Below are 27,377 nucleotides of genomic sequence, written 5' to 3'. Positions count from 1 at the left end.
GCAGTGCTCACTGTATCCTACACTCAGTACTGCGGTGCTCACTGTGTCCTACAATCAGTACTGCAGTGCTCACTGTGTCCTACAATCAGTACTGCGGTGCTCACTGTATCCTAGCACTCAGTACTGCAGTGTTGACTGTATGCTACACTCAGTACTGCGGTGCTCACTGTATCCTACACTCAGTACTGCAGTGCTCACTGTATCCTACACTCAGTACTGCGGTGCTCACTGTATCCTACCCTCAGTACTGCAGTGCTGACTGTATCCTACACTCAGTACTGCAGTGCTGACTGTATCCTACACTCAGTACTGCAGTGCTGACTGTATCCTACACTCAGTACTGCAGTGCTCACTGTATCCTACACTCAGTACTGTAGTGCTCACTGTATCCTACACTCAGTACTGCGGTGCTGACTGTATCCTACACTCAGTACTGCAGTGCTGACTGCTCTAGTTGACAGTTGATCTGGGAGAGTAGAGCCTAAAAATAAGGCAGACTGAAGTCTCATGCAATTGCCAACTTTGTTCAGAGCATCAGAGGGTTAAGAAAAGTCACATGAGTAAAATGTACACTCACCAGGGCAAGCCACATGCTGCAAAAACCATGTTTTTTATAGAGGCATATAAACAAATATGCAGTTATAATGAATAATCTGAAGTAAACTCACTCTTTTCTGCTACCCCTGGAAGGGGCATGAAGGTACTTCTCAAGAACAATTCTGTGTTTTTGAAGAAACTGAGGTCACAGGCCTCTTGTTTTCCTGGAGTTTTCTCACAAGCACTCAGAATTCCCTTCACAGGACGCCATTCTTGGATCATATTCTGACATTGCACTATTTTGAAATCTTACCATATTCACTTTGGAAAGTTATTTCATTTATCGTATAGTAAGAAACTATGCCTGACCATCTCCAGGATTCATTGTGGCCTAAGCCAAGAGTTGTCCTGCCTACTATTCTGAGGTTATATGCTTGTGTGATGTTTAAGAAATTGCCTGGCCCATTTGTCAGGCGATCCTGTTAGATGTTCATTCACCTATCTCTGTAACTGTTTTTGTTACACATCATTAAAGAATTATAGATATGAACACTAATAATCGTAGATGAGACTAGGGGATAAATCTGAAACCCACCCGTCAGTGGCCATCACCATGACATGAGTAAAGGAAAATCATTGACTAAGAGTTGTTGTGTGTGATTCTGCTTGATGCAGTTTGTCTGTACTCATTTCTTACTAAAAACACTGGTACCTAATTCTTTATTTGCATGCTCATAAATCAGTGTAAGTATGGTTTAAATGTGGAAAAAAGCAAGTCTTCCCTCGCTGTGAGGTTTGCTAATCAGTTACTACAACCATTAAAAGAGGCTTCCCTACATAAGCCTCAGCTGTCAGACCGCATCTTAGCCACTCTAGCTCTAAGCTTAGTAGACTAACACATACTTATTTTTTCATGGACTAATAACATTTTTACCAAGGAAACTTTTCCTCCTTGACTAATTATCTTAATCTGAACTTTAATGAAGTAAAATCTGATTATCAGCTACTCTGTAGTTGTTAATTAGTTTGAGCACATATAAATCCACTTCTGGCAATAACCCTCTAGGGTATTAGAATTCAAAATTGATTTTAAAGTATTAATAGTACAATTATAAATATTTATGTTAAGTGTTTCATTTAAAAGAGTAACTTCTTGGATGTTTAGCTAATAATGAAAGACAAATTAGATAAATTATGTACAGCATTATTGTAAAGCATAGTATCTGAGAGGGAGATTTGCAATTGTTTATAAGAATCTCTTTTTAAATCTCTTAATTAAAAAATCAACACATGTCTACTACAAGGATGTAGAGACATCTTTGTCTCTACAGTACTTAGTACTGGCCAAGTATGTTGAGACAACTACACAAATGTGGAGACTGAAGAGTCTGATTGTTATAATAATACTAATGTAATGGTCTCATCCTGGCTGAGCTGCAAAGGCATGAAGTGGGCTTTCTGTTAATGGAGCGCTGATGGTTTTCTTGGGCTGTTTATAAACCATGTAAGACAAATTACTCCGTAAATGGCCATCTTTGATTGGTCAGTGGTTGAAATTTCCTGTGTTCCACCTTTGTGCACCCGCTGAAATGATAGAGTGCTTCCCAGAGTACCAGGAAGCCACCTTTTAGTGTCAGGACCTGCAGGAAATCTTAGCAGAAACCAGTCACTTAACTCTCGGGTTTATGTCTTGGTTTTAACAGCTGCTGTGTAACCTGGGGTAAGACCTTTGACCTCATTCTTTGTACCTTAAAACAAGGGTCTAACTTGCAGCATGGTGGTATGCACAGTTGGTTAATGTCAGCTGGCTGTTGTACAAGACTGCTGTTGCATTTGTTCTAAGTGGCGGCTTTTAAATTCTTATCTGTAAGACAAATTGCTAAATGGTCTTATTAATAAAAAACCCGGAGCCAGATATTGGGGTTAAAACCGAGAGATCAGAAAAGCAGAAAGCCACATTCTTACCACTTGGAGATGCTCTGCTAAAGAGAGCTTCTTCGTGTATACCCACACCTGTATGCCTTTCTCTTCTGCCATCTCATTTCCTCTCTCTGGCCAGCTACATCACTTCCTTTTCCTGCCCAGCTCTGTCACTCCCTGTCTGTCTGTACAGACCTCCAGACCTTTATGGTTAGTGCTGGCATTAAAGATATGTACCACCATGCTTGGCTCTGTTCCCAGTATGGCCTTTAACTCACAAAGATCCAGACAGATTCCTGCCTCCCGAGTGATAGGATTAAAAGCATGTGCTACTATTACCTGACCTCTATTTTTAATACAGTGGCTGCCTTTTTCCTCTGGTCCCCAGATAAGCTTTATTGTGGTACACAAATAAAATATCACCACACTTTCCCAACATACTGTATGTTGGCACGTGTGACTCCAGGTGGAACTGGCCTGACACAGCAGGTATGAGAAGACTACATTGCAGCCCCTTGACAGAGACTCATTTCTTCTCAGCCCTTGGCCAGGGTGCTGCTGAGAAGGGGGTGCTCAGGATTCAGGATATGCACCAGGATATCCAGTGTACACTGAACATGCATCCCTACTTGCTGGTGAAGGCCCAACTCCAACTGCTATCCATAACTTGAAATGTCCCTTTTTACATTTCATCGTGAACAGATTTTACAGTAGAAAGGCTGTGCCAGGAGGATTGCTCACGGAGGACAGACACCAGATTACTACTTCAGGCTTCTGCAAGGCAGAGGCCGAGTCTCGGTTCTTTCTAGACACTGTTTCAGAGCAATTGGAAAATGAGTATATAACACTCTTGTTAAAAATGGCTTATGTGTAACCATACATTTATGTATTTATTTTCCCTTCTTCCTCTAGAACTGGGTCGATAAAGCTGAAAAGCAAGCTCTTCTCTCTGATACACTTGACCTATCTGAACTCTTCCATCCAGACACATTCCTCAATGCTCTTCGCCAGGAAACTGCAAGGTAGAATGAATATCTTATTTTCCCTGAGGGTGATTATGTTTTACTTATTCACCTCTAGTCACATTATCCTGATTGTCAAGAGTAAATTTATTTTGAGACCTATGTAAGTTTATTACTCCCCCTAACAGCTTGCCTTTAATAACAGTCAACTTCTAATTTCAGTATCATTGCTTTATAGAATTGGAAAATTTTTAAATTCCTAAGTTTGGTCATTTTTTTTTATCCAGACTTGCACTGTCCAAAATAGTAGCCAATGGTCTATTTAAATGTAAACTATAGACTGAAGGGTTTACTTTCTTGGGCCTATTGACCAAGCTCACAGTGTTCGGTGACCACAGGAGGCTGGTGGTTGCCACCTTAGACTACATGAAAACATGATTTTGCAGGATCTTTTAGGAGGCTGCTCTGGATAACTTTCATGGTGAAAAGAGCTACAGTTAAGGTCAAGCTGGTCTCTGTGGCAGTGTCAGCTTACTGGATATATAGACCCTGTTTGTAACAAGATAGAGCATAAAGAAAGAGGATCGCTAGAACATTCTGAGGAAGCGGTAGAAGTTCAGTCCTGGGGACTGGTATTTATCTTTACTCAGGATATTTTGTTCATTCAATAAAAATTTAATATCTTTTATGTGCTAAGATTTGAGGGCCATGATCAAAATGGAGAATGTAAAACAATGTCAAAGGCCCTTTACCTAAAAAACTTGTAATCTCAAAGGAAGATTGACATTTAAGCAACTAATGTTAAAACCTTAGGTATTACACTTAATTTGGTAGCTCTTTCTTGAACATTGTATTTGGATTTAAAACAAGTCATTGAAAATAGCTAATTTGTTAACTTTATCTCCTAAGGACACTGTTTTGTGTGTTTGGGGTTGGTTCTAGGGATTGAATCCCCACCCCCACCCCAGCCTTATGTTTGCTACATGCACGCTCTATTGATAGACCTCTCCTTGCACACTGAAGAGTTATTTCTCATGACATTTGAATCTGCTCTACTTTTACAGGGCAATGGGCTGCTCTGTGGATAGTCTTAAATTTGTAGCATCCTGGAAAGGCCGACTTCAAGAAGCAAAGCTGCAGATTAAGGTACGAATGTTTAACTTTAAAATGCATCATTGTATATTTCTAACTCATAGGCACCTATTCTTATAATGCAAGATCAATGGATCTCAACCATAGATTACAGTCTAATTATATAATATTTAACATGAAAGACCTTACAATGAGATTTATATGATGTAATATAAAACTTTAATTATACTTACTGTATTTTGAGAAAGCAAAATCCAGTATGTGTTATGTAAAAATCATGACCGTGCAGAGATAATGAAGTGCTGTAATAAAAGGGCAGCTCCAGCTAGGTCAGCTCCCATGAAGGTTAATGCTGGCCTAATTCACCTCTGCAGCTACTGCTGGCTGTGCCCTAAATCACTTCAGTCTCAGTATGGCATTCCGAGAGGAAAAAAATCTTGTTTAAAGTCCACCTTTGAAAGTCTTATTACCAATAACAGATCAAAGCAGATAACAGGATGAGCCTAAGTTGAAGTGTTAGAGAAGAAATCTGCTCATAGTGGGAGCATCATTGTTATTAAGTTGTGGCAACTGATACAGTAGGCTATTGCTGTAAGGAAAGGCAGACTGATGAAATATAGCGAAATAATATCCCATATCCTGAAGAGAAACACAGTGCACAACATTGTCAACTACAAACTTCATCCCAAGATCAAGTAGCAGAATGTTAAAAAAAAATATATTTTAAGTAAGTTTGTGATTTGGTATTGGTCTAGTCCTTGGCCACAGATTGGACATGCTGATAAAATTAATACATTGATAAATTAATACATTGATACATTAATACATTGTACATATTCACAATACATTCTTATAGAGCAAATATATCTTCATTACTTCATTCTTTAAAAACGTTACATAGGAAATTTGTTGTTTGTTTCCTAGGGTTATATTTGTAAAGTTTTTAATCAAATCAAAATAACTGGATATAGAGAGTGATGCCAGGGATAGAGAACTCTAAATTAAATTCTTCACTGTGTTTTCACAATCAATCACCAAATCATGGTTTCACTTAGTAAGAACAATAGATTAATCATACAAATTAATTCAAATTAATTTCTAAGATTCCCTAGGAACTGAAAATAATTTATTTTGATGTTTCAGTACATTCGTAAGCAAGCAATCAAAAGGACTACATTTAAAGTTACTATAAAGAAAAGCAAACTGTAAGGCTCTATTACACAGTGTGGTTAATGTTGGTAATAATGTCATGTATATTTAAAAAACTGTTAAAACAAAAACATAACTACTTGTGCTATGAAGAAACAATATGTATTTGAAGTGGCATATATGATAATTTTCTGATTTAATAATTACAAAATACATGAATGTATCCAATAGCCCATCATATAGCATATCTACTTATAGTTATTATGTGTGAAATCAAAATCATTTGCAACAAATATATATTAAAGTGAAAAAAATAAATAAGTATTTTCCTGATACAAAAAATAATAATACATTGATTCTGAAAGCAGAAAAAGGTTGATGTCTAGAAATAAAATTACAGGAAAATATATTTAGGATTTACAAAGAGAAAAATAATAAAAGCTCTAAGGGAACAGTTAGAAATTACTTGAAACTCATCAGCAGAAATAGACAAAAGAACAGAATAAAACACCTTCAAATCAGTGCTGAAATAGTTTGCACGATAGTATGTACAGCACATTGCCTTTTTGTATTCAGGTCGAAAGCAAACTAAATAAATTATGTAATTGCTAATTGCATCCATAAACAGAAACTATCCCTTAAGTGTGTACAGACATGTAAGTCATACTTGGGGGCTGTGTAATGGGCTCAATAAAGTGTTTCAACATCTCTTATTTCCTTCATACGTGAATAAGATAATAGAATGGATTCATTTATCTAGAAAGTGTTGTAAAGTCCTCTGATCAGAATTACCCAAATAAGTTCTGCTTAAACTTTCAGTTTGTCTCACTTCAGTTGGTTTTTATATAATTTTGCATTCCCAGATGAGTAACATTGGCTAAAACTTACCGAGCATTTCCTATGTGTCTGACAGTTTCACACATACTTGATTTCCATGTCAGGCTGGCATCCTAGAGTCTGCTATCATTCCTACCTTCCCTTGGAAGGACATTTTTTTGGACCTTTTTTAGGCAAAAACAACCCAGATTTGATACTGCCTCTTCCTTGTGCTTTTCCTGAGGTTGTAGAAATTCTTTGATACTTCATAGGAGTAAGTCTTTGTCCTATGGAGATAGGCTCATTGTCCAAGTCCAGGTCTGGCTGGAAGTTGGACCATTTGTCTGGAGAACTGCTATATTATCCATAGCAACTTTTCAGCAATAGTTTAGTGTTTGGGGTCAGTCTGTTGAGCTCCGGTTGCAGCTAGTATAAGGGGAGATTTTATTGGTAACACTCTGCTCCTTGGTAGACAACAATGTTCACAGCAGTCATTTCAGTCTTCCCACATTTTAAAGACGAAGAAATAAAACATGGACAAACACCTAAATAAACATTTTTGAAAAAAGATACACAAGTAGCCAGTAAACAGAAGGAAGGGTGACCTCCGTCTTCAGTTATCGTGGAAGGGAAGACCTCAAGCACAGTGACACACCACCTCATACCATCGAGGATGAGCCTAACAGCGGCTCAGCTCACTGCTGCCATCAGTGCCCACCATGAAGGAGAGTACCCTACCACATATGCTAGGCTGCAAAAAGATCCAAATTTAGTATGTGCTTTCAACTGAATGTATATCACTGTTGCAATATTGTAAAAGAATTTGAAGTTCAATCCTCTCAAGTCAGGCTAAAACTTGAAGCTATTGTTTAAGATAGATTGTGGTTAGTATCATGCACATATCATGAGAAAACAGACAAGACTGTAAAGGCAGACTGTTGAACAGGTATGAATGTAAGCTACTACTCAACCTGCTGCCATTAGCTAGGGCAATTAATGCTGGAGAAATAGATAAAATGGCCACCAAGAAACTATAGCTAACACGACTCCCAGAGCCATGTTTTTATTTCAGATGCCTTTGGCTTACACTAAAGCTACCTTAGACTGTGAGACTTTCTCCTTTACTCTCTCACCTCCACACAGAAGGATAAATAAAAAGTGTTAGAAGACATGGAGGAACCATGTGTTCATTCTCTGGTTACGCTTCTCTCCCCTACTTCCTGGAAAAGAGTTAATTTGGCTTATGTCTTTATATTTCTATTAACCTAATGCCAAGGCACTTGCGGTTATATAGTCTATGGCATTTGTGAGTTTTTCCTAGAATTTTAGCTAAAAAGTAAGAACTCTGTCCTAAAGAGAGTTTTCAATGAACACTGATTCAGATTTTCTGTGTTCTCCAAACAAAAGGCCCTAATCTGTTTTCAGAGCATCTGGGACACTGGGCCTTGATCTTAAGATCCAACTGTGTGTACCTGGCATTTCAGAATTTTTTATTTACCACTTTCTGCTTTTCTGTGGCAGATCAGTGGTTTGTTGCTGGAAGGATGCAGCTTTGATGGCAATCGCCTTTCAGAAAACCAGCACGATTCCCCCAGCGTATCATCAGTTCTCCCGTGCTTTATGGGCTGGACTCCACAGGTAAGCACTGGATACACAGCTTCTAACCCCATCGTTCACTCTTGGGTTTTACTTTTCCGTAAGATATTCATAGCTTGTGTTTTTGGTTTGCTTTCCCATTTTACCTGTACTTTAACAAATTTGTAGTTAATATATTTTGAGGAGGTAAAGATTTTTAAACCATTTTGTTTTGAAAAAAATTTTATAAAAAAAAATGTGTGTATTAGTACAAACTCTTGAGCTTAAGAATAAAGTCACTGTGTGGCATGAGCTTTCCTCTGCAGGCCTCTTAGACCAAGGCATGGTTTCATGGTTACATGGTTTCAGGTAGGTAATGTGAGCCACACAGGTCAGGGCCTTCCCACAATCCAGCACTGCAAGTAACCAGGTGTGGTGGTGGGAATAAGGATGTTGACTGCTGTTGTGGTATATTTGATCTCATTGTGAAACTTGGATCAGGGGGTGAAGCCAGCGACTAGTTGACAGGAATTAGCCATAGAGAGGATGGAAGAGCCAGGAATACAGATAGAGAGACACACAGGAAGGAGTTGGGAGGAACTTAGAGATTTGTGGTCCTTTTGGTTTGGGACAAGTGGAGAGACACTTTTCTTGCTGGTTCTCTGGCCAAAAAGGAAGGTCATCTGGTTACTTCTTGGCTTCTGTGAACTAGCAGCTTTTTACCTCCAATATCCAACTCCAACGTCTTTATTGGCGAATAGAACAACTTAGATAAAAACAACAGACTTCCAGTTGTTGGTGCTGAGGGGCTCAGGAAGCGTGGCCTTGCTAGAGGACGTAGTCACTGGGGGTGGGCTTTGAGACTTAAAAGCCATGTGCCTTTCTCAGTTTGTACTCCCTGCTTCCTGCTGCAGTTCCAAATGTTAAGTTCTCAGCTTCCGTGTCTTACACCACTAAGTCTCCATTCTGCCATCCTGGACTTATTGTTGTGGAGCCATCAACCCAAATATACCCTTCCTTCCATACATTTCCTGGGTCACAGTGCTTTGTCCTAGGACAGGAGCGTAACACCTACCCTGGATCAGGGGGTGATGCATGTCAGAGGCCTGGCCTCACACCATGACATTGACATCATGTTCCTCATAGTGATGCATGTCAGAGGCTTGGCCTCACACTCTAACATCATGCTCCTCGTGGCCAGATAGTTTTGTTTTGTTTTTTTTTTTCAGTAATTGAGAATTTTATTCTTCAATGGTGGAACCTAGAGGCATACATATGTCTTTAAAATAGGACATGGTTTTAGATGAGGCATGTAACTTCTTAACTCTGAAGCCTAAGACTGAAAATGTATGCATAAATAGACTGTAATACTCCATCCAGTGAACTGCAAAACGTTGTTCACTACAGGAAAGATGCGTTTTCTCATCGGGAAATGCCACAAGAAGTTTCCAGTTATACTTTCTACAGAGATCAAAAGCGTCTGGGTGTTTGAACATAAAATTTGAAGCTGTAACAGTAACTAGCAGTCACTGTTCAGAAAGCCAAAAGAGCAACCTGTCTGTGAGGCTCCCCACCCATGGAGACTCATTTCCCCCAGTGTCAGGATGACTTTCAGATAAAAGAGTCGAGATCAGAAGAATATTTGTCTTTTTTCAGAAATTTATATCAAAAGGTGATAATTATGAGTTATGTGATTTTTGATCTTAGGTTGTAAATCCTCAAAGTTGTACTCACTGGCTTAGCATGGAATTTGCCAAAGGTTTTAACTGCACCATAGAAAGTTGTGTATGATCTTGATGAATTCTAATGAATCTAAGTCATGTGATGTACTTCTTCTCTGGCAAGTAAAACTGAAATCCATGTAAGGAGCATGTGGTTCACTGAAGGAGCATCGACTGCACTCGGATGAGATCATGGAGAGTAATGGCTAGAAGAAAGGGGGTGTGGCTCCCTGACCTCAGCACTGCCTCGCCCGTGGGCAAGGACAACCAGCTGTAGGCTCCATCCCACTCGGAACTGATGCCTTTCAAATATCCTATCCCTGTCCCATGTATTCTTGGACATTAAAAGTCAGGATTGAAATAAAAGCCAGAAATCATTTGGAAAAACTACACATGTAAGGAATGGTCAAATGGACTTGGTATCTGTCCCATAAAGAGCTAAAGGTAATAATGATTTTTTGAGTAGTTTAAGGGCTACCTGTACCCAGGCTTCTGTATTTTCCATGACATGTGGTGGAAGGACTTCCTGGGGCTTGCTCACTTTTCTCCTTTCTTCACATAGATGTTCGTTCCATGAAGAATATCAAATGTATTGCTAAGAGTTCCTGAACACAAAATTTTGGAGACCAACACAATTGAAGTTCCAGCTCTGAAAATTATAATTTAGACTCAGTAAACTCTCTGAACCAATTCCCCTGTTTATGAATGGAGGGTGGGGATACTGTGGGATGATATGAGGCTTAGGCACATCCCCATACTTACGCAGTACCCTGAGCAGTGCCTCACATCTGGTTAGTCAGTGATACTGTGGAATCATTAGGAGTCTTAGACACATTCCTGTGTATTTGAAATAAAATGCTCAGAGTATGCCTCACACATGGAACAATAATTTCTTACTCCACATAGTTCCTTATAGTTGCTGTTGCTTACAGTCATTGTCTACTTGCTACATTTAGACATCTCAGAGATGCTGTCCACTAGGGTTGCAAAGACAACAGCCTCAGTTCTGCTGTGGAAGGACAAGAAGGAAAAGTCAGGTGACATTAGAGAGCTGGAGGTGCTTACCCATCCTTAGTCATGGTGCAGAAACATTCTAGGATGCTTGCCAGCTTCTGCTCATTTAAGTGTAATTTTGTTCAATAAAGTGCTTTCTACATTTGCTGTGGCTATCTCCACATTATATGGAAAAGAACATCAACATTTTCCTGCATTTTAGTTTGAGGGACAAAGCCCGTGGAAGCCTTGGAGAAGAGCCACTGTATCTACTCCACAGCTGCTTTGTTGCTGAGCATTCAGAATTCTTTAAACAAGCTAGAACATTGGAGACAAAAACCAGACAGAAGGGTTTTTGCTTGTTTGTTTGTTTCTCACAAATCCCACAGTATCTGATAACTGGTCGTCCTAAAGACTTCACTCTAGTAGAAGGATCCTGGCTTCTAACCCAGCCACTGTGCGGTGTCTCTCATTTCCAGATGTTCACTTTTAAAGGCAGGCCTGCTAGTCCTGTGGGATGGAGGAGTAGCCTTGGCATTTCCGTGCAGCACCATATCTCAGGGTGCAGCCAGTCAGTGTCAGGCTTGCTATGTGATCACTGCTGCCCGAACGTGGCCTGGAGTTACAGTTTCCCCTGCCTGAAGGACGGGGAAAGTAAAATGCTGGTGTGCTTCCTCCTTGTCTTGATGGGTAACTGTGTGGACTAAGGTAATAAAATGCGGGTTCAAATGCCGTAGATGGCTGTCTGCATCCATTCAGGAGGCAGACTGATAGACTTGCTCCAGTCAGCCAGTGCTGATGCTCAAGTCCAGATGCCCTAAGCGTTTGTTGAGAGAAGAACTTGGCATTCTTCAAAGTGTTGCCGAGCATACTTTTAGACATTAGCCCACGTTAGTTCCCTCTGGCAAAGTGTTCAATAAACACATTTAATAAACACATTATTCCTTCCCCTCTGGAAATGTTTTGCATTAAACGTTCTGAGAGGGGCTGGAAGATGGCTCAGTAAGTAAAGTGCTTTCTCTACAAGCCTGAGAACTAGGTTTGGATCCCCTGCCCTATATAAGAAACAGGACACGGCAGTGTCCACCTGTAATGCCAGCACTGAGGAGACAGAGTGACAGGGGCTTGCTGGGCAGCTGATGGAGCCCAGTGTTTGAGCTTCAGACTTAGTGAGAGATTATCTCATGAATAAGGTAGAGAGCACCCACTTTAGGACACAAGACCCACTTTCTTTTTTTTTAATAGTATTTTGTATTTGATAATTAACTTAATTTCACATATCAGACACAGATTCCCCCTTCCTCCCTCCTCCCACCTCTCAGTCCTCCCCCCCCCCAATCCTCCCTTCATTCCCACCTCCTCCAAGGCAAGGTCTCCCCTGGGGATTCAGCCCAGCCTGGCAGACTCAGCTGAGGCAGGTCCAATCCCCTCCTCCCTACACCAAGGCTAAGCAAAGTGTCCCAGCATAGGCCCCAGGCTCCAAAAAGCCAACTCATGCACTAAGGACAGGTCCCGGCTCCACTGCCTGGGGACCTCTCAAACAGTTCAAGCTAATCAACTGTCTCACTTATCCAGAGGGTCTGGTCCAGTTCCATGGGGGTTCCTCTGCCCCTTTCAACCTCTCATTTCCACACACAAAAAGAGGTCCAAAAAGTCTGACAGATTGCCACACAAACTTTTCCTGAACCTGTACCCAGAACTTTGTCAGAATCTCATAGTCCATGGAATATCTGTGGGCACATGCCTTATGGTGTGGCTCAGTGTCAGGTGACTCCCCTTCTGGCCATGCACAAGAAGTCAGCTTGCTGTCCATCCTTGTATATCATTAGGAACAGTGCCACATAGGACTTACCAGCAAGTGTAACATAGCAGTCAAACCAGCTTGAACTCCAGCCGAGGGTTTAGCTCTCCAGAGATACCACATTTGACTGCTGAACAATGCATCTGTAAAACAAATTCATGAGCCAGTCACAAAATAGCCATTATTTTATATTACTTGTATAGATATTCAGATATATGTATTAGAGGGTATTTCTGGGTTCTTTGCCTTGTATACACCAGTGTAAAATAACAAAAACTCAGTTTCTTTTCTGATTTACCTTTTTCTTCAAGTCTGTAAGTTAATGCTGGTCCCATTGTTGAAAACATGAGTGAGGGGTCTCTGTTGTTATCTGTTTTTTACTATCTACAGTGGCTGCCCTTTAAACAACAGCTATCCTAGTCAGAGATTGCAACTCCCCTGCTGTCAGAGGCAAGTCTGCTGCAAGGACCACAGCCTGAGGGGTTCTCTTTCCAAGCTACTAAGGGAAACTTTATCTAAATCTAAAGAACTCATGATTCAGCAGTTTAGATGGAATTCTGCTCACTCAGAGAGGCTGAGTAACAAGTAGCTAACTTTCTCCCTTTGCTGGCATCTTCCAAAAACCTAGTGTCCTTCTTTCAGCCCCCACTTAAGAACCCTAGCTTCATGTGGTTCCTCCTGACCACTTCCTGTAAGCTACTTGCTGACTCAGCCTCCTGCTCATAGGTTAATTTTATTTAATCAAACACATCTTTGAATTATTAACAAAAGCAGTAGAAAAAAATGCAACACACTTTAAAATAATATTCCCCAACATTTCCCCCTTTTTTTCTAAACAAAAATGAAAAGTTTTAACTTTAAATAGTAAGACTGTATACAATAAGAACAATTCTCAAGTAAGGATTCCATTCACAATGTACTGAATTCCAATTCATTTGTGCCTGGTAAATTTAAAGAAAATACTCCATAATCTATCCTATCTTAGTGAATCCAAAATTTTATACCTAATTTACTTTCTGTCATATTCAAGGAAAACTGCAACTATAACTGTCTAGTCTTCAACTCCATCATAGGCCCCAGAACAATAATATCATTTGAGTAAAAAAAAAAAGGTGCATTGCAAACAACTTCCAAACACTCTATAAATGACAGAGTCATCTGGCTGCCTGGACAGTCACCCAGAGTTCCTCTGCAACATTGGGGCATCCATCTTCAGCCTACAGGCTCATAGTATCTGGCAGACTTTTCAATGAAGCAGGAAATTTCAAAGACTGTCTCACCTGTATTGGCAAAGTTTGTCAGTCACTTTCTTCTGTATCTTACAGAATGTCTTGATAGTTTCTTCTGTGATGCAGGAACCCTGAAGGACTATCCTGCCTTGTTTTGGCAAAGTTCAGTAGTCACTTTCCTGTGGGTCCTACATGCCCAATTTATACAACATACTGTCAGTCAGTCTGGGCAAGAGCATCTTCTTGCCCAAATGGCTAGCCTTGCCACATTGAAAGCAAACTACATATATAGTTTCTTTGATGCCCATCATCTCTGAAATAAATTGGTGCTGCCAGGAGCAGAGGTGTCTCATTGTCACAAAAAGCTCTAAGTTAACAATACATTTTAAATGACATATTCTGTAGGTTTTTGAAAGGTTTGAAGACCATCTACTTATCTAAAATATATCTCTATATGATCTAGAAAGCATATCTAACATATCTATAAATTTGATTGTTATAAATGACTAACCACTAACCCATGTTTCCTAATTATCCTATATAGTTTGTGATAATACCTTTCAAAAACTAGAACTTCACCCTACATTTCCAAAGGAACTGCATGGGCACAATACCTCAAACAAAAATAGAAACATACATAAAATATGTTGTAACAAAAATAACCTTAAATTTTTATAAATATGCAAAAGTCCCCCAAGCAATAACAGAAACATACATGCAGTGTGTTGAAATAAAAATTACCTTAAATTTGTATCAATATGCAAAAGTTGCATATTTGAGATCAATAGCTGTCCCTTAGTTTATAGTAGATTCAATAATCTACCCTATTATTTAAAGTAGATTCAATGATCTACCCCTCTGTCTTATCATTCCTATATCCCCCTCTCTTTTTTCTTTTTTTTCAGAGATACCCAAATATAATATCATTTGTATAATTTCCTCCCTTGCTAATACCAGTAATAATTAATAAAGAACCCCCATAAATGATGACAATCATCCATAACCCACCAAATTACCAAATACCATTCTCCCCACTTCTTAGGAATGTGGGTGTCATGTCCCAAAAGTTACTTCCTGTTGTCTGGGGGTGATGGTACTGAAAAAGCTGAAATATTGCCCAAGTCCTGAGAAAACCAGTTGTGACATTTGTTGTCCGGTCTCAGTGTAATGGGAAAGTGCCGAGCTTATCTGAAATCCTGGCTAAATTATCCTATAACCCTCTCTGCAAGCAACTTTAGAGTTGTCCTGAGCAGTTTGTAGTCTGATACTGATCTTTGGGTGGAGCTCTTTCACTTAATGACATTACCACAGTCCCTATAGGATTATCATTGTGGGGTGCCATCTTTTTTTTTTCCTGAGTTTTACATAATATTTTCCTTTTTTATTAAGAAATTTTTACCCACTTTACATACCAACCACAGATCCACCACCCATCCCTCCTCCCACTCCCCCCAAGCCTTTCCCCTCACCCCACCCCCATCCCCTCCTCCCAAAAAGGTAAGCCCTCCCATGGGGAGTCAGCAAAGCCTGGTACGTTCAGTTGAGGCAGGTCCAAGCCCCTCCCCTTGCATCAAGGCTGTACAAGGTGTCCTATCATAGGTAATGGGCTCTAAAACTCCAGTTCATGCACCAAGGATGGATCCTATTCCCACTGCCCCGAGTGGGGGAGGTTATCATCTGTTAGAGATGTCAAAGGTCACTGTTATGACTGGTTACAGTTCACTGCTGAAAACTTAAACATTTTAAATGTCATATACAGCTTAGTCTTAAAAATTTAGAGCTAACATTTATGTCTATGAAAAGTTTTAAATAGTTAAAATAAAACTAAAGGCTTAGGAGATCAGTGGCAATAGAAAAGTCCCTAAATTTGGTTTTCTTCTTTCCCACATCAGGTTGCTTTTCTGACATGAGACAGAGATTTTGGATTTTCCTTTAACAAACATGCTCAGGTCTATAGAAGGAGAGAGCCACACTCCAATCCTAAAGCCGGCTTTAAATTTTAATTAAATTTGGACTATAAAAAGACCATTTGCCTTTTATAGTTGTGAAGTACAACAAAAATAAATATTTAGGAAAACTTATGAAAGTTTATCCTGTTGGAAATATACCATTAGGCCAGTTTAATTCTTTGCTATCTCCTCTCCTCATTATCAATCTTGATGGTATCCATAATTTTTTTTTCTTCTGTGGACACAAAAGCAAAACCTCTTCCCCAATGTAACACATATCCTGGTTTCCATTCTGAGTTTAATACATCTTTAAAATATATAGATTGATTTAATTCATCAATTTTTTTTCTATTATCCAGTGTCTCTCTGAAGTTGTTGTTCCTTTTTCACTAACATTTAAAAAATTTAAAGTTAATAATGCATTGTATAATCTTATCTCTGGGTGTTTTTATTATGCCCTTCTGTTTATTAATCATTTCTTTTAAAGTTTGATTAGACCTTTCTATAACTGCTTGTCCTGTGGAGTTGTGTGGTATACCTGTAACATGCTTTATGTTATAATATTCAAAAAACTATCTCATTTTACTAGATATGTATGCTGCAGCATTGTCAATCTTAATTTATACAGGTATCCCCATAATGGCCATTGCTTCTAATAGATGTGTAATTACATAATCAGCCTTTTCGGAACTCAAAGCAGTTGCCCATTGAAATCCTGAATATGTATCTATGGTATGATGTACATATTTTAATTTTCCAAATTCTGCAAAATGAAACACATGCATTTGCTAAATTTCATTTCTTTGAGTATCCTTTGGATTAATTCCTGCAGGTAATGGAGTTTGATTATATAAGGAACAAGTAGGACATTTCTTTATAATTTTCTTGGTTGCCAAGTAATGGAAAAATCCTTTTTTAAACCCTTGCTATTGACATGGTGTGGTTTTTTTTATGAATCTCTGAGGCTTCCAGCACATTTCCTATTAATAACTGATCAATTTCATCATTACCTTGTGCTAGAGAGTCTGGCAGACACATATGGGATCTGATATGTATTTTATGTATATGGGATAATTCCTATTCCTGGCTATTTCCTGTAATTGTATAAATAACAAAGTTAATTCTGACTTATCAGGAATAAGTTCAGTGGTTTCAATATGTAAGACAAGTCTGCATATTGAGAGTCAATAATTATATTAAGAGGATCTGAAAAATCTTAATAATACCATGAGAATAGCATATAATTCTGATTTCTGAACTGTACAATGTAGGGGCACCAGAAATTAGGGTACCTTTTAGTATATGAGGTAAATTTCCAATTAGTTTTTTTTTTTTTATAAACTGAAATCTCTTGCTTTTTGGATAATTGTTACTTATCCAAAAATTTACTCCAAGCGATTATTCATTTTCTGTCCATAATGAAGCAATTTGAGCATTAGTAAAAGGTACTAGAATTTCTGCTGGGTCCATTCCTGTCAATTGATGAAGTCTTAATTTTCCTTTTAGAATCAATTCAGAAACCTTTTCCACATATGTCTTTAACTTTTTACTCTGTTTGGTAAAAATATCCACTCTAAGATAATATCTGCATTATAAAATCCCTGTAGGGGAATGCATAGAGGATAAATTAACCAGAATGCAATCAAGTTCTGGATTCAAATGATCCACATGTGCATCCTGTAATTTCTTTTCTACCAAAGCCAATTCTCTCTCAGCTTCAGCTGATAATTCTCTTGGACTATTTAAGTCCTTATCACTTTTTAAGGTTTAAAGTAAGGAACAAATTACTCGGTTCTTGAGTTGTTACTCCAATAGTGTGCCATAGATAGGAACTGTCTCCTAGCAATCTTTGAAAGTCACTAAGAGTCTGCAATTGATCTTTACCTTTTGGGGTTGAATTTTTTATAAACCTAAGTAATTAATGGAATTTCCTCTTTGTATTTTTTCAGAAGTACTTTGTAATCCCCACAAGGCAAAGTTTTCTTTACTTCTTCAAACATTTTCCCTAAAATATCTACATTTTAATCGACTAGTAAAATATCATCCATATAATGGTAAATTATGGATTGAGGAAATTGTACACAAATTATTTCCAACGGCTGTCATATAAAATATGGGCACATGGTGGGATTGTTTAATATTTCTTGTGGGAGAACCTTCCATTGATATCTCCTGGCTGGCTGGGAATTATAAGTAGGCACCATGAAGGCAAATTTTTCTCTACCCCTTTCTTGTAAGAATATAGTGAAGAAACAGTCTTTTAAATCAATAACCATAATAGGCCATCCTTTAGGTAATAAAGAAGGCAGGGAAATTTCAGGCTGTGAAGAGCCCATTGGCTAAATCACCTTATTAATAGCTCTTAGATCCTTTACCTTTCTCCATTTTTTCATATTTCTGTTTAATAACAAATACAGGAGATTTCCAAGAACTGGTTGATTCTTTAATAACTTGAGCATTTAACTGTACCAGCTGTTCTAAGGCCTATAATTTTTCTGATGTCAAAGGCCATTGTTCTACCCAAATAGGTTTGTCAGTTAACCATTTTAAAGGTAGGGCTGTTGGTACCTTTGAAATACCAACAGCTGTGATGCTTATGTACAGTTTGAATGGTCAGTGACTGTCCTTAATAGTATCTTTTGATATTTCTCTCAGAAGCATTTCTTATTTTATAGTTTGTTTCTGATATTGGGGGAATGTTAACCGGAGTATTCCATTGCTATAGTAAATTATGTCCCCATAAATTCATTGCTATATTAGTCACATATGGCTATATTTTTCTTCTCTGTCCTTCTGGCCCTATAGATTCAACCCATTTTGCATTTTGTTTTACTTGAGACAAACTGCCAATTCCCAAAAGTTGAACATTTACTTCCTGAAGAGGCCAACCTGGATGCCATGATTTGGTGCAGTTTTTGTTACCTGTGTCTGCCAAACCCTCAATTTCTGTGCCATTTATTTGTATTTTTAACTTTGGTCTTTGATCATTTATAGAAGTTTGCCAAAATATTTGTTTTATGGTTTCTTCTGGAGTTTTTGTTTTATCTTCTAAAGCTGTTTTGGCATCCAGATCAGTATGGTTTTTAACAACAGGCATTAAATCATTTAATCATTTTTGTGGAGGATTTTCCCTAGTGCTGGTAGGGAATGATTGAACTACATTTGACATTGGGGCCAGCAAGAGGCCCTGCAGGGCATTTCCTGATAGCAAAAGGGTACCTTGCCTGTCCCTTGTTGATCTACATTCATTAATCCAGTGCTGGCCTTTGCCACACCTGCATTCTCCCGAAGGCTGGGGCCTTCTGTTTGAATTATTTCTAGAATAAACATTGTTTCTAGGAGCACCTTGCCTATACTCCCTTTTCAAATGACCTTGTCTACCACAATTAAAACACCTAATATTTTTATTTTTCTTTATATTTTTAGAAAGCAGTGCTCCTGTGCAAGTATCATCATTAGAAGTATAGGAGCCAATATTGACTGGATTTCTGACCCATTCTTCTATGGGTGTTGATCTTGTCACTAAAGGCCTAATCACTCTTCTACATTCTGCATTAGCATTTTCAAAAGCCAAAGTTTCAATTAGTATTTGTCTAGCATCTGGATCAGATATCATTCTATTTACAGCTGATGTGAATCTGTGTAAAAAATCAGTGAAAGCTTCTTTCAGGCTTTGTATAATTTTAGTAAATGATTCAGTCCTCTCTTTCCTGATTCTTCAACCCAGTCCCAAGCGTTCAAAGTTGCTATACAACATAGAATCAGGGTGTTATTATTCCAGCATACACTGTCTTTGCAAATCAGCATACTAACTCTCACAAAGAATTTGGTCTTGGGAAATCTCATGACCTCTATCTATCCCTCCCTTGTTCCAGGGCCCTGGCTTCCTCTCTCCATCAAGTTCTCCATTGTAATTGAGGACCAGCTTCTAATACTGCTGAAGTTAAACCCATCCAGTCTTGTGGAATAATTTTATTCCTAGTTGCCCATGAATTAACATCTGTTTTACAAAGGGTGAATGCATACCATATGAAATGACTGTTTCCTTAAATCTCTTTAAGTCTAACATATCTACAGAACTTTGTGCATAGCCTTAGGGATACATATCATCTGGTGGTTGTTGTTGAAGAGTAACTGGATATAGTAAAGTTGGTATTCTGATAACCTTAGGCCATTCCTCTCCAGTTTCACAATGCAATGGTGTGGTAAATTCTGCTCTAAATTCCTCTATCTGTATCTGAGCATTTTTGTTTTTTGTTTTTTTTTCCATTAGTATATTGTACCAGGGTCTGTATCCTATTAATCCACTTGTCACATTTAGCACAAAACCCACCAAGGCTATTATTGATAAGATATTAATTACCATACCAACAGTAATTATTATCAGTATTATATCAGTGACAGTTAAGTCATCTATCGTCCCATATTCTGCTTCTGACTTCAAGCCCTCTGAGGTAGCAGTATAGAGAGCCCTAGCACCCTGCATTGTTGTTTCCATTTTTAATTTAGGAAAAAATTTCTTTTCAATATTATTTAATTCTTTCCTACTCTCCTAAAGGATTTCCCAAATCTCTCACCAATTCTGTTGACTTCTTCGAGCAAGTGGCAGCTGAGTGCTAATGTGGAGAGGTCCAGAAGGCAAGTGCAACAGAGCTGGCTGGCCTGACCCCTCCTTCAGTGTGGTTCTACCACCCTTTGGGCACCAATTGTTATGTGTTTTTTGTTATCTACAGTGGCTGCCCCTTAAGCAACCGAAGTCCTAGTCAGAGATTGCAACTCTGCTGCTGTCAGAGGCAGTTTGGCCACAGGGGCTGCAGCCTGAGGGGATTTTGTTTCCTCAGGCACTGACTCTTTCAAAGCTATTAAGGGAAACTATATCTAAATCTAAGGAACTCATGATTCAACAGTTTAGGTGGAATTCTGCTTGCTCAGAGAGGCTGAGTAACAAGTAGCTAACCTTCTCCCTTTGCTGGCATCTTCCAAAAAAACCCAGTGTCCTTCTTTCAGCCCCTACTTAAAAACCCTTGCTAAATGTGATTTCTTTCTACCATTTCCTATCAGCTTCCTGCTCACAGGTTAATTTTATTTAATCAAACACATCTTTGAATTGTTAACAAAAGCAGTAGGAAAAAATGCAACACATTTTCAAATAATATTCCCCAACAGGTCTCTACCACTATCCCTTTAAAAATCGCTAGAACTTCCCACAAAACAATGTTTCTGAGCAGTCAGTGCCAAGTTCTTTCCCTAGATTCACACTGAATTGTGCCACTTATACATACACGTTAAAGCTCCCATTTTCTAATGTCCTTTCTAAAATAAGAAAGCCAGTACTTCTGCTTTTGTGATTTCAGGAAACATGCATGGTCCAGTGTAGCTGAAGTTTTCTCCAGTCCTGCCTGGTCCATGGTCAGGACAAATCTCTCTCACCCTCCAGTCCCACGGCCGCTCAGACCCAACACACAGAGTAAACACACAGAGACTTATATTGCTTACAAACTGTATGGCTGTGGCAGGTTTCTAGCTATCTAGTTCTTACATCTTAAATTAACCCATTTCTATAAATCTATACCTTGCCACATGGCTTGTGGCTTACCAGTATCTTACATGTTGGTACTCATGGCAGCGTCTGGCAGCGTCTCCTGACTCAGCCTTCCTGTTCCCAGAATTCTCTTCTCTGCTTGTCCCGCCTATACTTCCTGCCTGGCTACTGGCCAATCAGCATTTTATTTATACAGAGCGATGTCCACAGCAGTCCAGATAACTGATAAAAATACACTGATGAAAATATTTTGGTTTGAATCCATATGTACTGAAGGAGACTCCTCCAAAAAAAGTGGGGACTTCCTCCCCGGCCCCAGATTAGGCACAAACCACCCCCAAACACCTGTTTTCACAGAGAGATTCTTTATTAAGTAGGGGAGAAAAGTTATAGTTGCTGCTTCTGACTCAGGCAGAAAACAGCAGCAAGTGACCTCATAAGTATGATTTTTAAGAGGAGAAAAAGGGGAAGTCTGTGTTGGCTAGGATATAGGTGGTATATTTTGTTTGGACATGTTAATTAGGTGAACTGAAAGGAGGCTTTTGATTGCTGGACTTTAATATTTTGATAGGTGGACCTTAGTAGTCAGCCGCAGGAGGAAGAGGTGGCCAGATAAGAGAATAGACCTTGGTAGCTAGCTTTAAGGGTGTGATGATGTAATGTAATGGTTTTCAGCAGGGCAGAGGGAATGGGAGAAGAGCAAAGCCTGCCAGAGCCGTGCTTGCCACACTTGAGCTGGCCAGAGTCCCTTCGTATACTTTACTATAAATGCATTGTATTGAAATTTAATATATGATATAAATGTAATTATATAGTATACATACTCTAAAATGATTAAGAATTAACATTTGACAAGTTTAAATTCAACCTCTTTATAATGGAGTTAAAACAACCAACCTAGTAATTCTGTTGGGTTCTGTTTTTTGCAGAGGGTGGTGTTATTTTTCCTTTTGTTTTATGTTCTTGCCTTCTTTGCTTTGTTACTGAATATTCTTTCAAAAGAGAAATGTATCCTTATCTGACACATGGCACCCTGAAGGTGGTAAGTCAGAGCTCTCCTCCTGAAGACATCCTGGATTACCCCAGGTAGGGCCAGTGTCCTTATGGGGGCTCTCACAAGGAAACCGGGGAACCCTGGAGACTGCTGCAGCAGTTGAGAGGGCAGAGAGGGAAGCTTGCAAAGGCAGGATGAGGGAGGCCTCTAGAAGCTGTGGGAGCAAGACAGACATCCTCTCTGGAAGCCTCCAAGAGCAGGAACTGACAGCACCTCTGTCAGGACTCCAGCTCTGTAGGACAAGAGTTCCATTCTTTTAAGATGCTAAATTTATATCAACTTGTAGTAACAAGAAGAAACATGCACAGACTATTATAGAGCTGCTTAAGCATCATAAAATCTGCAAAGAATGGCATTAAAATATGCAGAGGACAAAGGTCATGTTTACAACTATTAATGTGAAATAGAAGATAGATTAAAATACGGATTAACATACGCTAATAGACTCTTGAAAGACCTCTTGTTCAGTCCCCCTGCCTCTGTTCTTTAATCCCTGCCACCATCAGTGGCCAGAACATCCCTTTCAAATGTGAACAGTTACTTTATTTCTCTGCTCAGAAGCCTTCAGTGGGTTCCTGAAAAATCCCAAGTCCCAATAGCTACCTCCATAGCAAAAGAAAAAGAGGAGAGAAAAGCAGTGGAAATACCAGTGTCCTTCCTGAGATGCTCTGTCATTAGCATATTGTTCTGTTGCTAGGACTTGAGCACTTTTAACTCACTTTGTGTAAAGCACCAAAGTTACATTCCATTAACAGATACATTAGAGAAGGAGGAAAACCCTACCATGTCTTTATTCACATAAGATGGTATGTATGAAAGTAACTAGGCCAAATTATATCACATTTTGGACTTTAGCATCAGTGTTGAGCCCAACCAACTGACTAGTCCCTATTTATTGTAACTAATGCAATTACAATATATAGATTTTTAATTACTGAATTTTAGTTGCATAATACTTTCTATGTGCTATCATAAACTATTTGCAGTCTTCACATGTCTCATTTATGATAATTGAACGGTGTAATTGTTAATAGATTTAATGCAATTTTAATTTTTTCCAAGCATCTTAAGCTAGCTAGTCTGATTCTTCGGCCTAGTAAAATAGATATTAAAGAAGGAACTGAATCATCAGAATTTAATCAAGTTACATGGCATGCCCAGGGAACTGGAGTCATTTTGCGGTTGGCCAGATCTCTGGCTCTGCTTCTGCATGCATCATTTATGATTAGGGTCTTAAAGCAAGTCCACTGAGCTTTCAGAAAAGAAAGGGGAATGATAAATGATAAGTAGAATGTCAAGAAGCCACAGTGATACTTTGTCTTACAATGTTGTAGGATTGGGGAGAAAAATATGTGATCTCCCTTGCAGCATGGGAAGCCCACAGCCATGAGCAGGCCTGGAAGAACTTGGAAACAGGGAGCTGTAAATGAGTGCACAGCATCCCTGCGTCCTGTTCCTGTTGTCTCCCGACACCAAAAACAGTGCTGCCCACACAGGTGCTCTAGAAAGAGCCGACCTCCCCAGTGGTAGGCTTCAGATCACCTCAGACCATCGGCTGTGTATGTCTGTCTGCTCTGTGTAAAGACTGAGAGGTAACAGCAGAAGAAAGCTTGCACGAAGTCATTGATGTTCTGAGTTCTGAATCCCAGTGCTTTACCCTGTAAGCAGAATTGGAGAAGTGAGTCAGTGACAGGAGTCTGAAATTCCCCTTACTTCTGTCTCTACATTTTCAAGCAGTCCAACTAAGAATTCATTCTCTCATAAACCTTTGTTAGGATGACATCCCAGAAGACTCAGTTTTAATACTCTTTACCTAAAAGTTATGTTCTTGATATTTGATGTGTGTCTTTCCTAAACTGAATTGTAAGCTGCACTGAAGGCCATCTTTTCTGTGTATGAACACTCAGCCTTCCTGACATATGCACCATGAGCCCAAGAGTACTGTCACATGGAAGGCTGAGTAACTAACAACAATCACACACTGGAGATGACCAGGGAGACCCAGGGCAGGTGGCCTGCATTCTTTCATGGGAATGACCTGCATAAAGCACAAGTCTTATTGTATGTGTGTTAGGTTAAAATTCAGGAATGTCAAAGAGCCTGAAGCAACTTACATCAAAGACCAAGGATCTCAGCAAAATCCTCATGTTGGAAAAGCTAAAAAAAGGTTTATATAATGCCAACTTAAAAATAGGATTTTAAAAAATATTTCCATGAAAGAAAACTATTTTATTTATATCTGTCATAGCATCATCCACTACAGGCAGTCGGTGCTAAAAGGGTGATTTTTCTGGATGATTTCAGAATTGGTAGAAATAACAGTCCAAATAATAAAGTGTGTACATGAATAAAGCTCCAACTTCCCGTGGCGTATGCAAGGGTCACATGCCCCTTGACCTAGGGAACAAAATACTTAGCTTCTAGACAAGTATTCCTTATCCTAAAACCATGCTTATGTAAATGATCATGCCTATTTTGAAAGATAATAATCATGCTTATGTGCTAATGTTCATGGGCTATGCTTACCATGGGTAAACTCTCTATGGGCTTCTAATCCAATTGTCTCTTTCTAGAATAGTCCATTTTAGCACTTAAATTCCATTCCAACTCCAAAACACTAATAATTCATTGGTTGAATGAGATCATAAGTTCAGTCTAAACACCAGTGTTAGATTTTAATTGGAAGCACCATTACGATCTTGTTTGAAAATCCTTCTTTGAAAAGGATGCCTATTTCTGAGATCCATTCACCGGAAAGTTCTACACTGTGAGTGACTAGCCACTCCTGGTAACAAGATGAAGATCTTTGATGATATTTCTCTTGAAAGAGGCCAGGGATCATCACAGTAATCATTGACTTGACTTCTGTGGGAGAAGTTGCATGACACACTAGAGACCCAGTGAAGCTATGTCAGCAAAGGCCCCAAAACTCAGTACCCAACTTGGATGGCTACTGGGTAAGGAAAAACAGCTTGAGTACCAGTAAGATAAATGCCCTGAACCACAGCAAAAGTGCCTAAGTCCACCAGCTAACATATGAAAGCAGCAACACTCACTGATGCCCCAGGAGAGTGCTACGGAAATACATTGTTAAACGTAAAGGGAGAGTAGATCCACTTATCCAACCTGTTCCTTCTAAATTGAATTTCGTGGTAATAAATGAGAAATGGAAGTTCTTTGTAGACATATACTGCTTAGAAATGTTGTACTTTTATATTTTATAGAATTATAGATAAATTTTATAAGTTGAATTTTCAGCATATTCCAGTATTTGGGGCTAAAGAACAGTTTTAATGTGTGTGTGTGTGTGTGTGTGTGTGTGTGTGTGCGCGCGCGTGCGTGCATGCGTGCACGTACACGAGAGAGAGAGAGAGAGAGAGAGAGAGAGAGAGAGAGAGAGAGAGAGAGAGAGAGAGAGGAGAGAGAGAACACAAATGTAGTTGGGCACATTGGGGAGGTCAGAAGATGAGTCTTTCTCATGTACCAATGCATACAGCAGGCTAGCTGGCCAGTGGGCTTTCTGGTATTCTCCTGTCTCCCTAGGAGCACTGGAATTATAACTGCCTCTACTATGTGTCTGACTCCTGTGTAATTATTAAGGACTTGAACTCAGGCCCTCTTGATTGCTAGTGAGTCGTCTTCCCAGTCCCAAGGCAAGGTTTTGGGGTTTTTTTGTTTGTTTGTTTGTGATGGTTCTTTGTTTGTTTTCAGACAGAGTTTCTCTGGTAAAAGCTCTGGCTGTCCTGGAACTCACTTTGTAGACCAAGCTAGCAAGAGATCCACCTGCCTCTGCCTCCTGAGTGCTGGGATCAAAGGTGTGCACCACCACTGCCTGGCCCTAGGCAAGTTTTTAAAGGAGCCATGATTGGGTGTGAGTGAACTGATGTGGGATATAGGAATTTATTATAGTAATCTTTACTTGAAATATAAATTAATATCTAATACACATAGCAATTGGAAGGTCTGTATTTGACGCTGTATTTTTAGACCATTTTTTTTCTTTTGAACAGGGTGCATATGGTCCATACTCCCCTGATGAATGCATCTCTCTGCCTGTTTATACAAGTGCTGAGAGGGATCGTGTGGTGACCAACATCGATGTTCCCTGTGGGGGCAACCAGGACCAGTGGATCCAGTGTGGGGCAGCGCTCTTTCTTAAAAATCAGTAAATCGAAGGCAACACAGGACAGCCTAGCAAAGGACAGTTCCTGCCAAGTTTTACACAGAACATGTGGTCAGTCTGAAATGTTAGTTCAGAATATCTGCAGTTAGTTTCTTGTTGTTGATCTCCGTGGGTTCTTATTGTAATAAATGTGTAATACCAGCACTGTGGACCTTAAAGAATTTTATAATAAAGTGGGGTATTTGGTGGCATTAGATATTTTTATGAAGAAATTTACTTTTTCAGTGGTTCAATTATTTAAGATTTAAAGTACTATATTTAAGAAGTCAATATTTTGGCTATCATTTTATGTAATTGCATATAGTTGTTTTAGTCTTCTATAGTTTTAAATATATGTACCATTCTGCTTTTAAGCATTGAACAATGTACAAAGGCATAATGAATGAATTATCTTAACAATTAAACATTATGTCATTTCATTGTGTATATTACATGATATAGTACATAGTATTTTAAGGGTGAAAAGGAAAAACTCACATGAGGGTGTAGAGAATGGAAACAGATTCTGGTTACTGGATTTAGATTAATCTCTTTCATATGTCCTTTGGAGCATGTTGTTTCCGCTTTGCAAGACTCCGTAAAACCAAAGAAACTAGGGACGCTGCAGCTGAGTGACACCTCAGGAGCCCAAAGCTATGTCCAGCTGTCTGTCCACTTGGAACAAACAACTCTTAAGGGTTGAGACTTGTGTTTTGCTGGGAGACGGATGTAAAATAGCGCTCTAGTCTTCTATGTATGTGTCTGCACTGGAGCCAATACTATTGGGTTCTGTTGTTTCGTTTCACATCTTCCTCCAGTGTCAGGAGTGAGGTCAGGACCCTGTGCATGGTAAGTGAGCATGCTGCCACGGAGGC

At 39.2% G+C, this 27,377-nt stretch overlaps 1 protein-coding gene across 1 annotated transcript in view; it reads left to right on the top strand.

Moving 5' to 3' along the window:
• Dync2h1 (dynein cytoplasmic 2 heavy chain 1) overlaps positions 1-26,954 on the top strand; it is a 228,876-nt gene extending 201,922 nt beyond the window's left edge. Inside the window, exons 85-88 of the mRNA XM_059267214.1 lie at positions 3,370-3,479; positions 4,484-4,565; positions 7,998-8,114; positions 26,351-26,954. Coding sequence (XP_059123197.1) covers positions 3,370-3,479; positions 4,484-4,565; positions 7,998-8,114; positions 26,351-26,509 — 468 coding nt within the window. The 3' untranslated portion in view covers positions 26,510-26,954. The remainder of the gene's footprint in view (positions 1-3,369; positions 3,480-4,483; positions 4,566-7,997; positions 8,115-26,350) is intronic.
• The last annotated feature ends 423 nt before the right edge of the window (positions 26,955-27,377 follow it).

The sequence above is a fragment of the Peromyscus eremicus genome, chromosome 7 (genome assembly GCF_949786415.1).
Source record: "Peromyscus eremicus chromosome 7, PerEre_H2_v1, whole genome shotgun sequence".
NCBI classification, from domain to species: domain Eukaryota; kingdom Metazoa; phylum Chordata; class Mammalia; order Rodentia; family Cricetidae; genus Peromyscus; species Peromyscus eremicus.
This window is presented reverse-complemented; position numbering and strand designations above follow the sequence as displayed.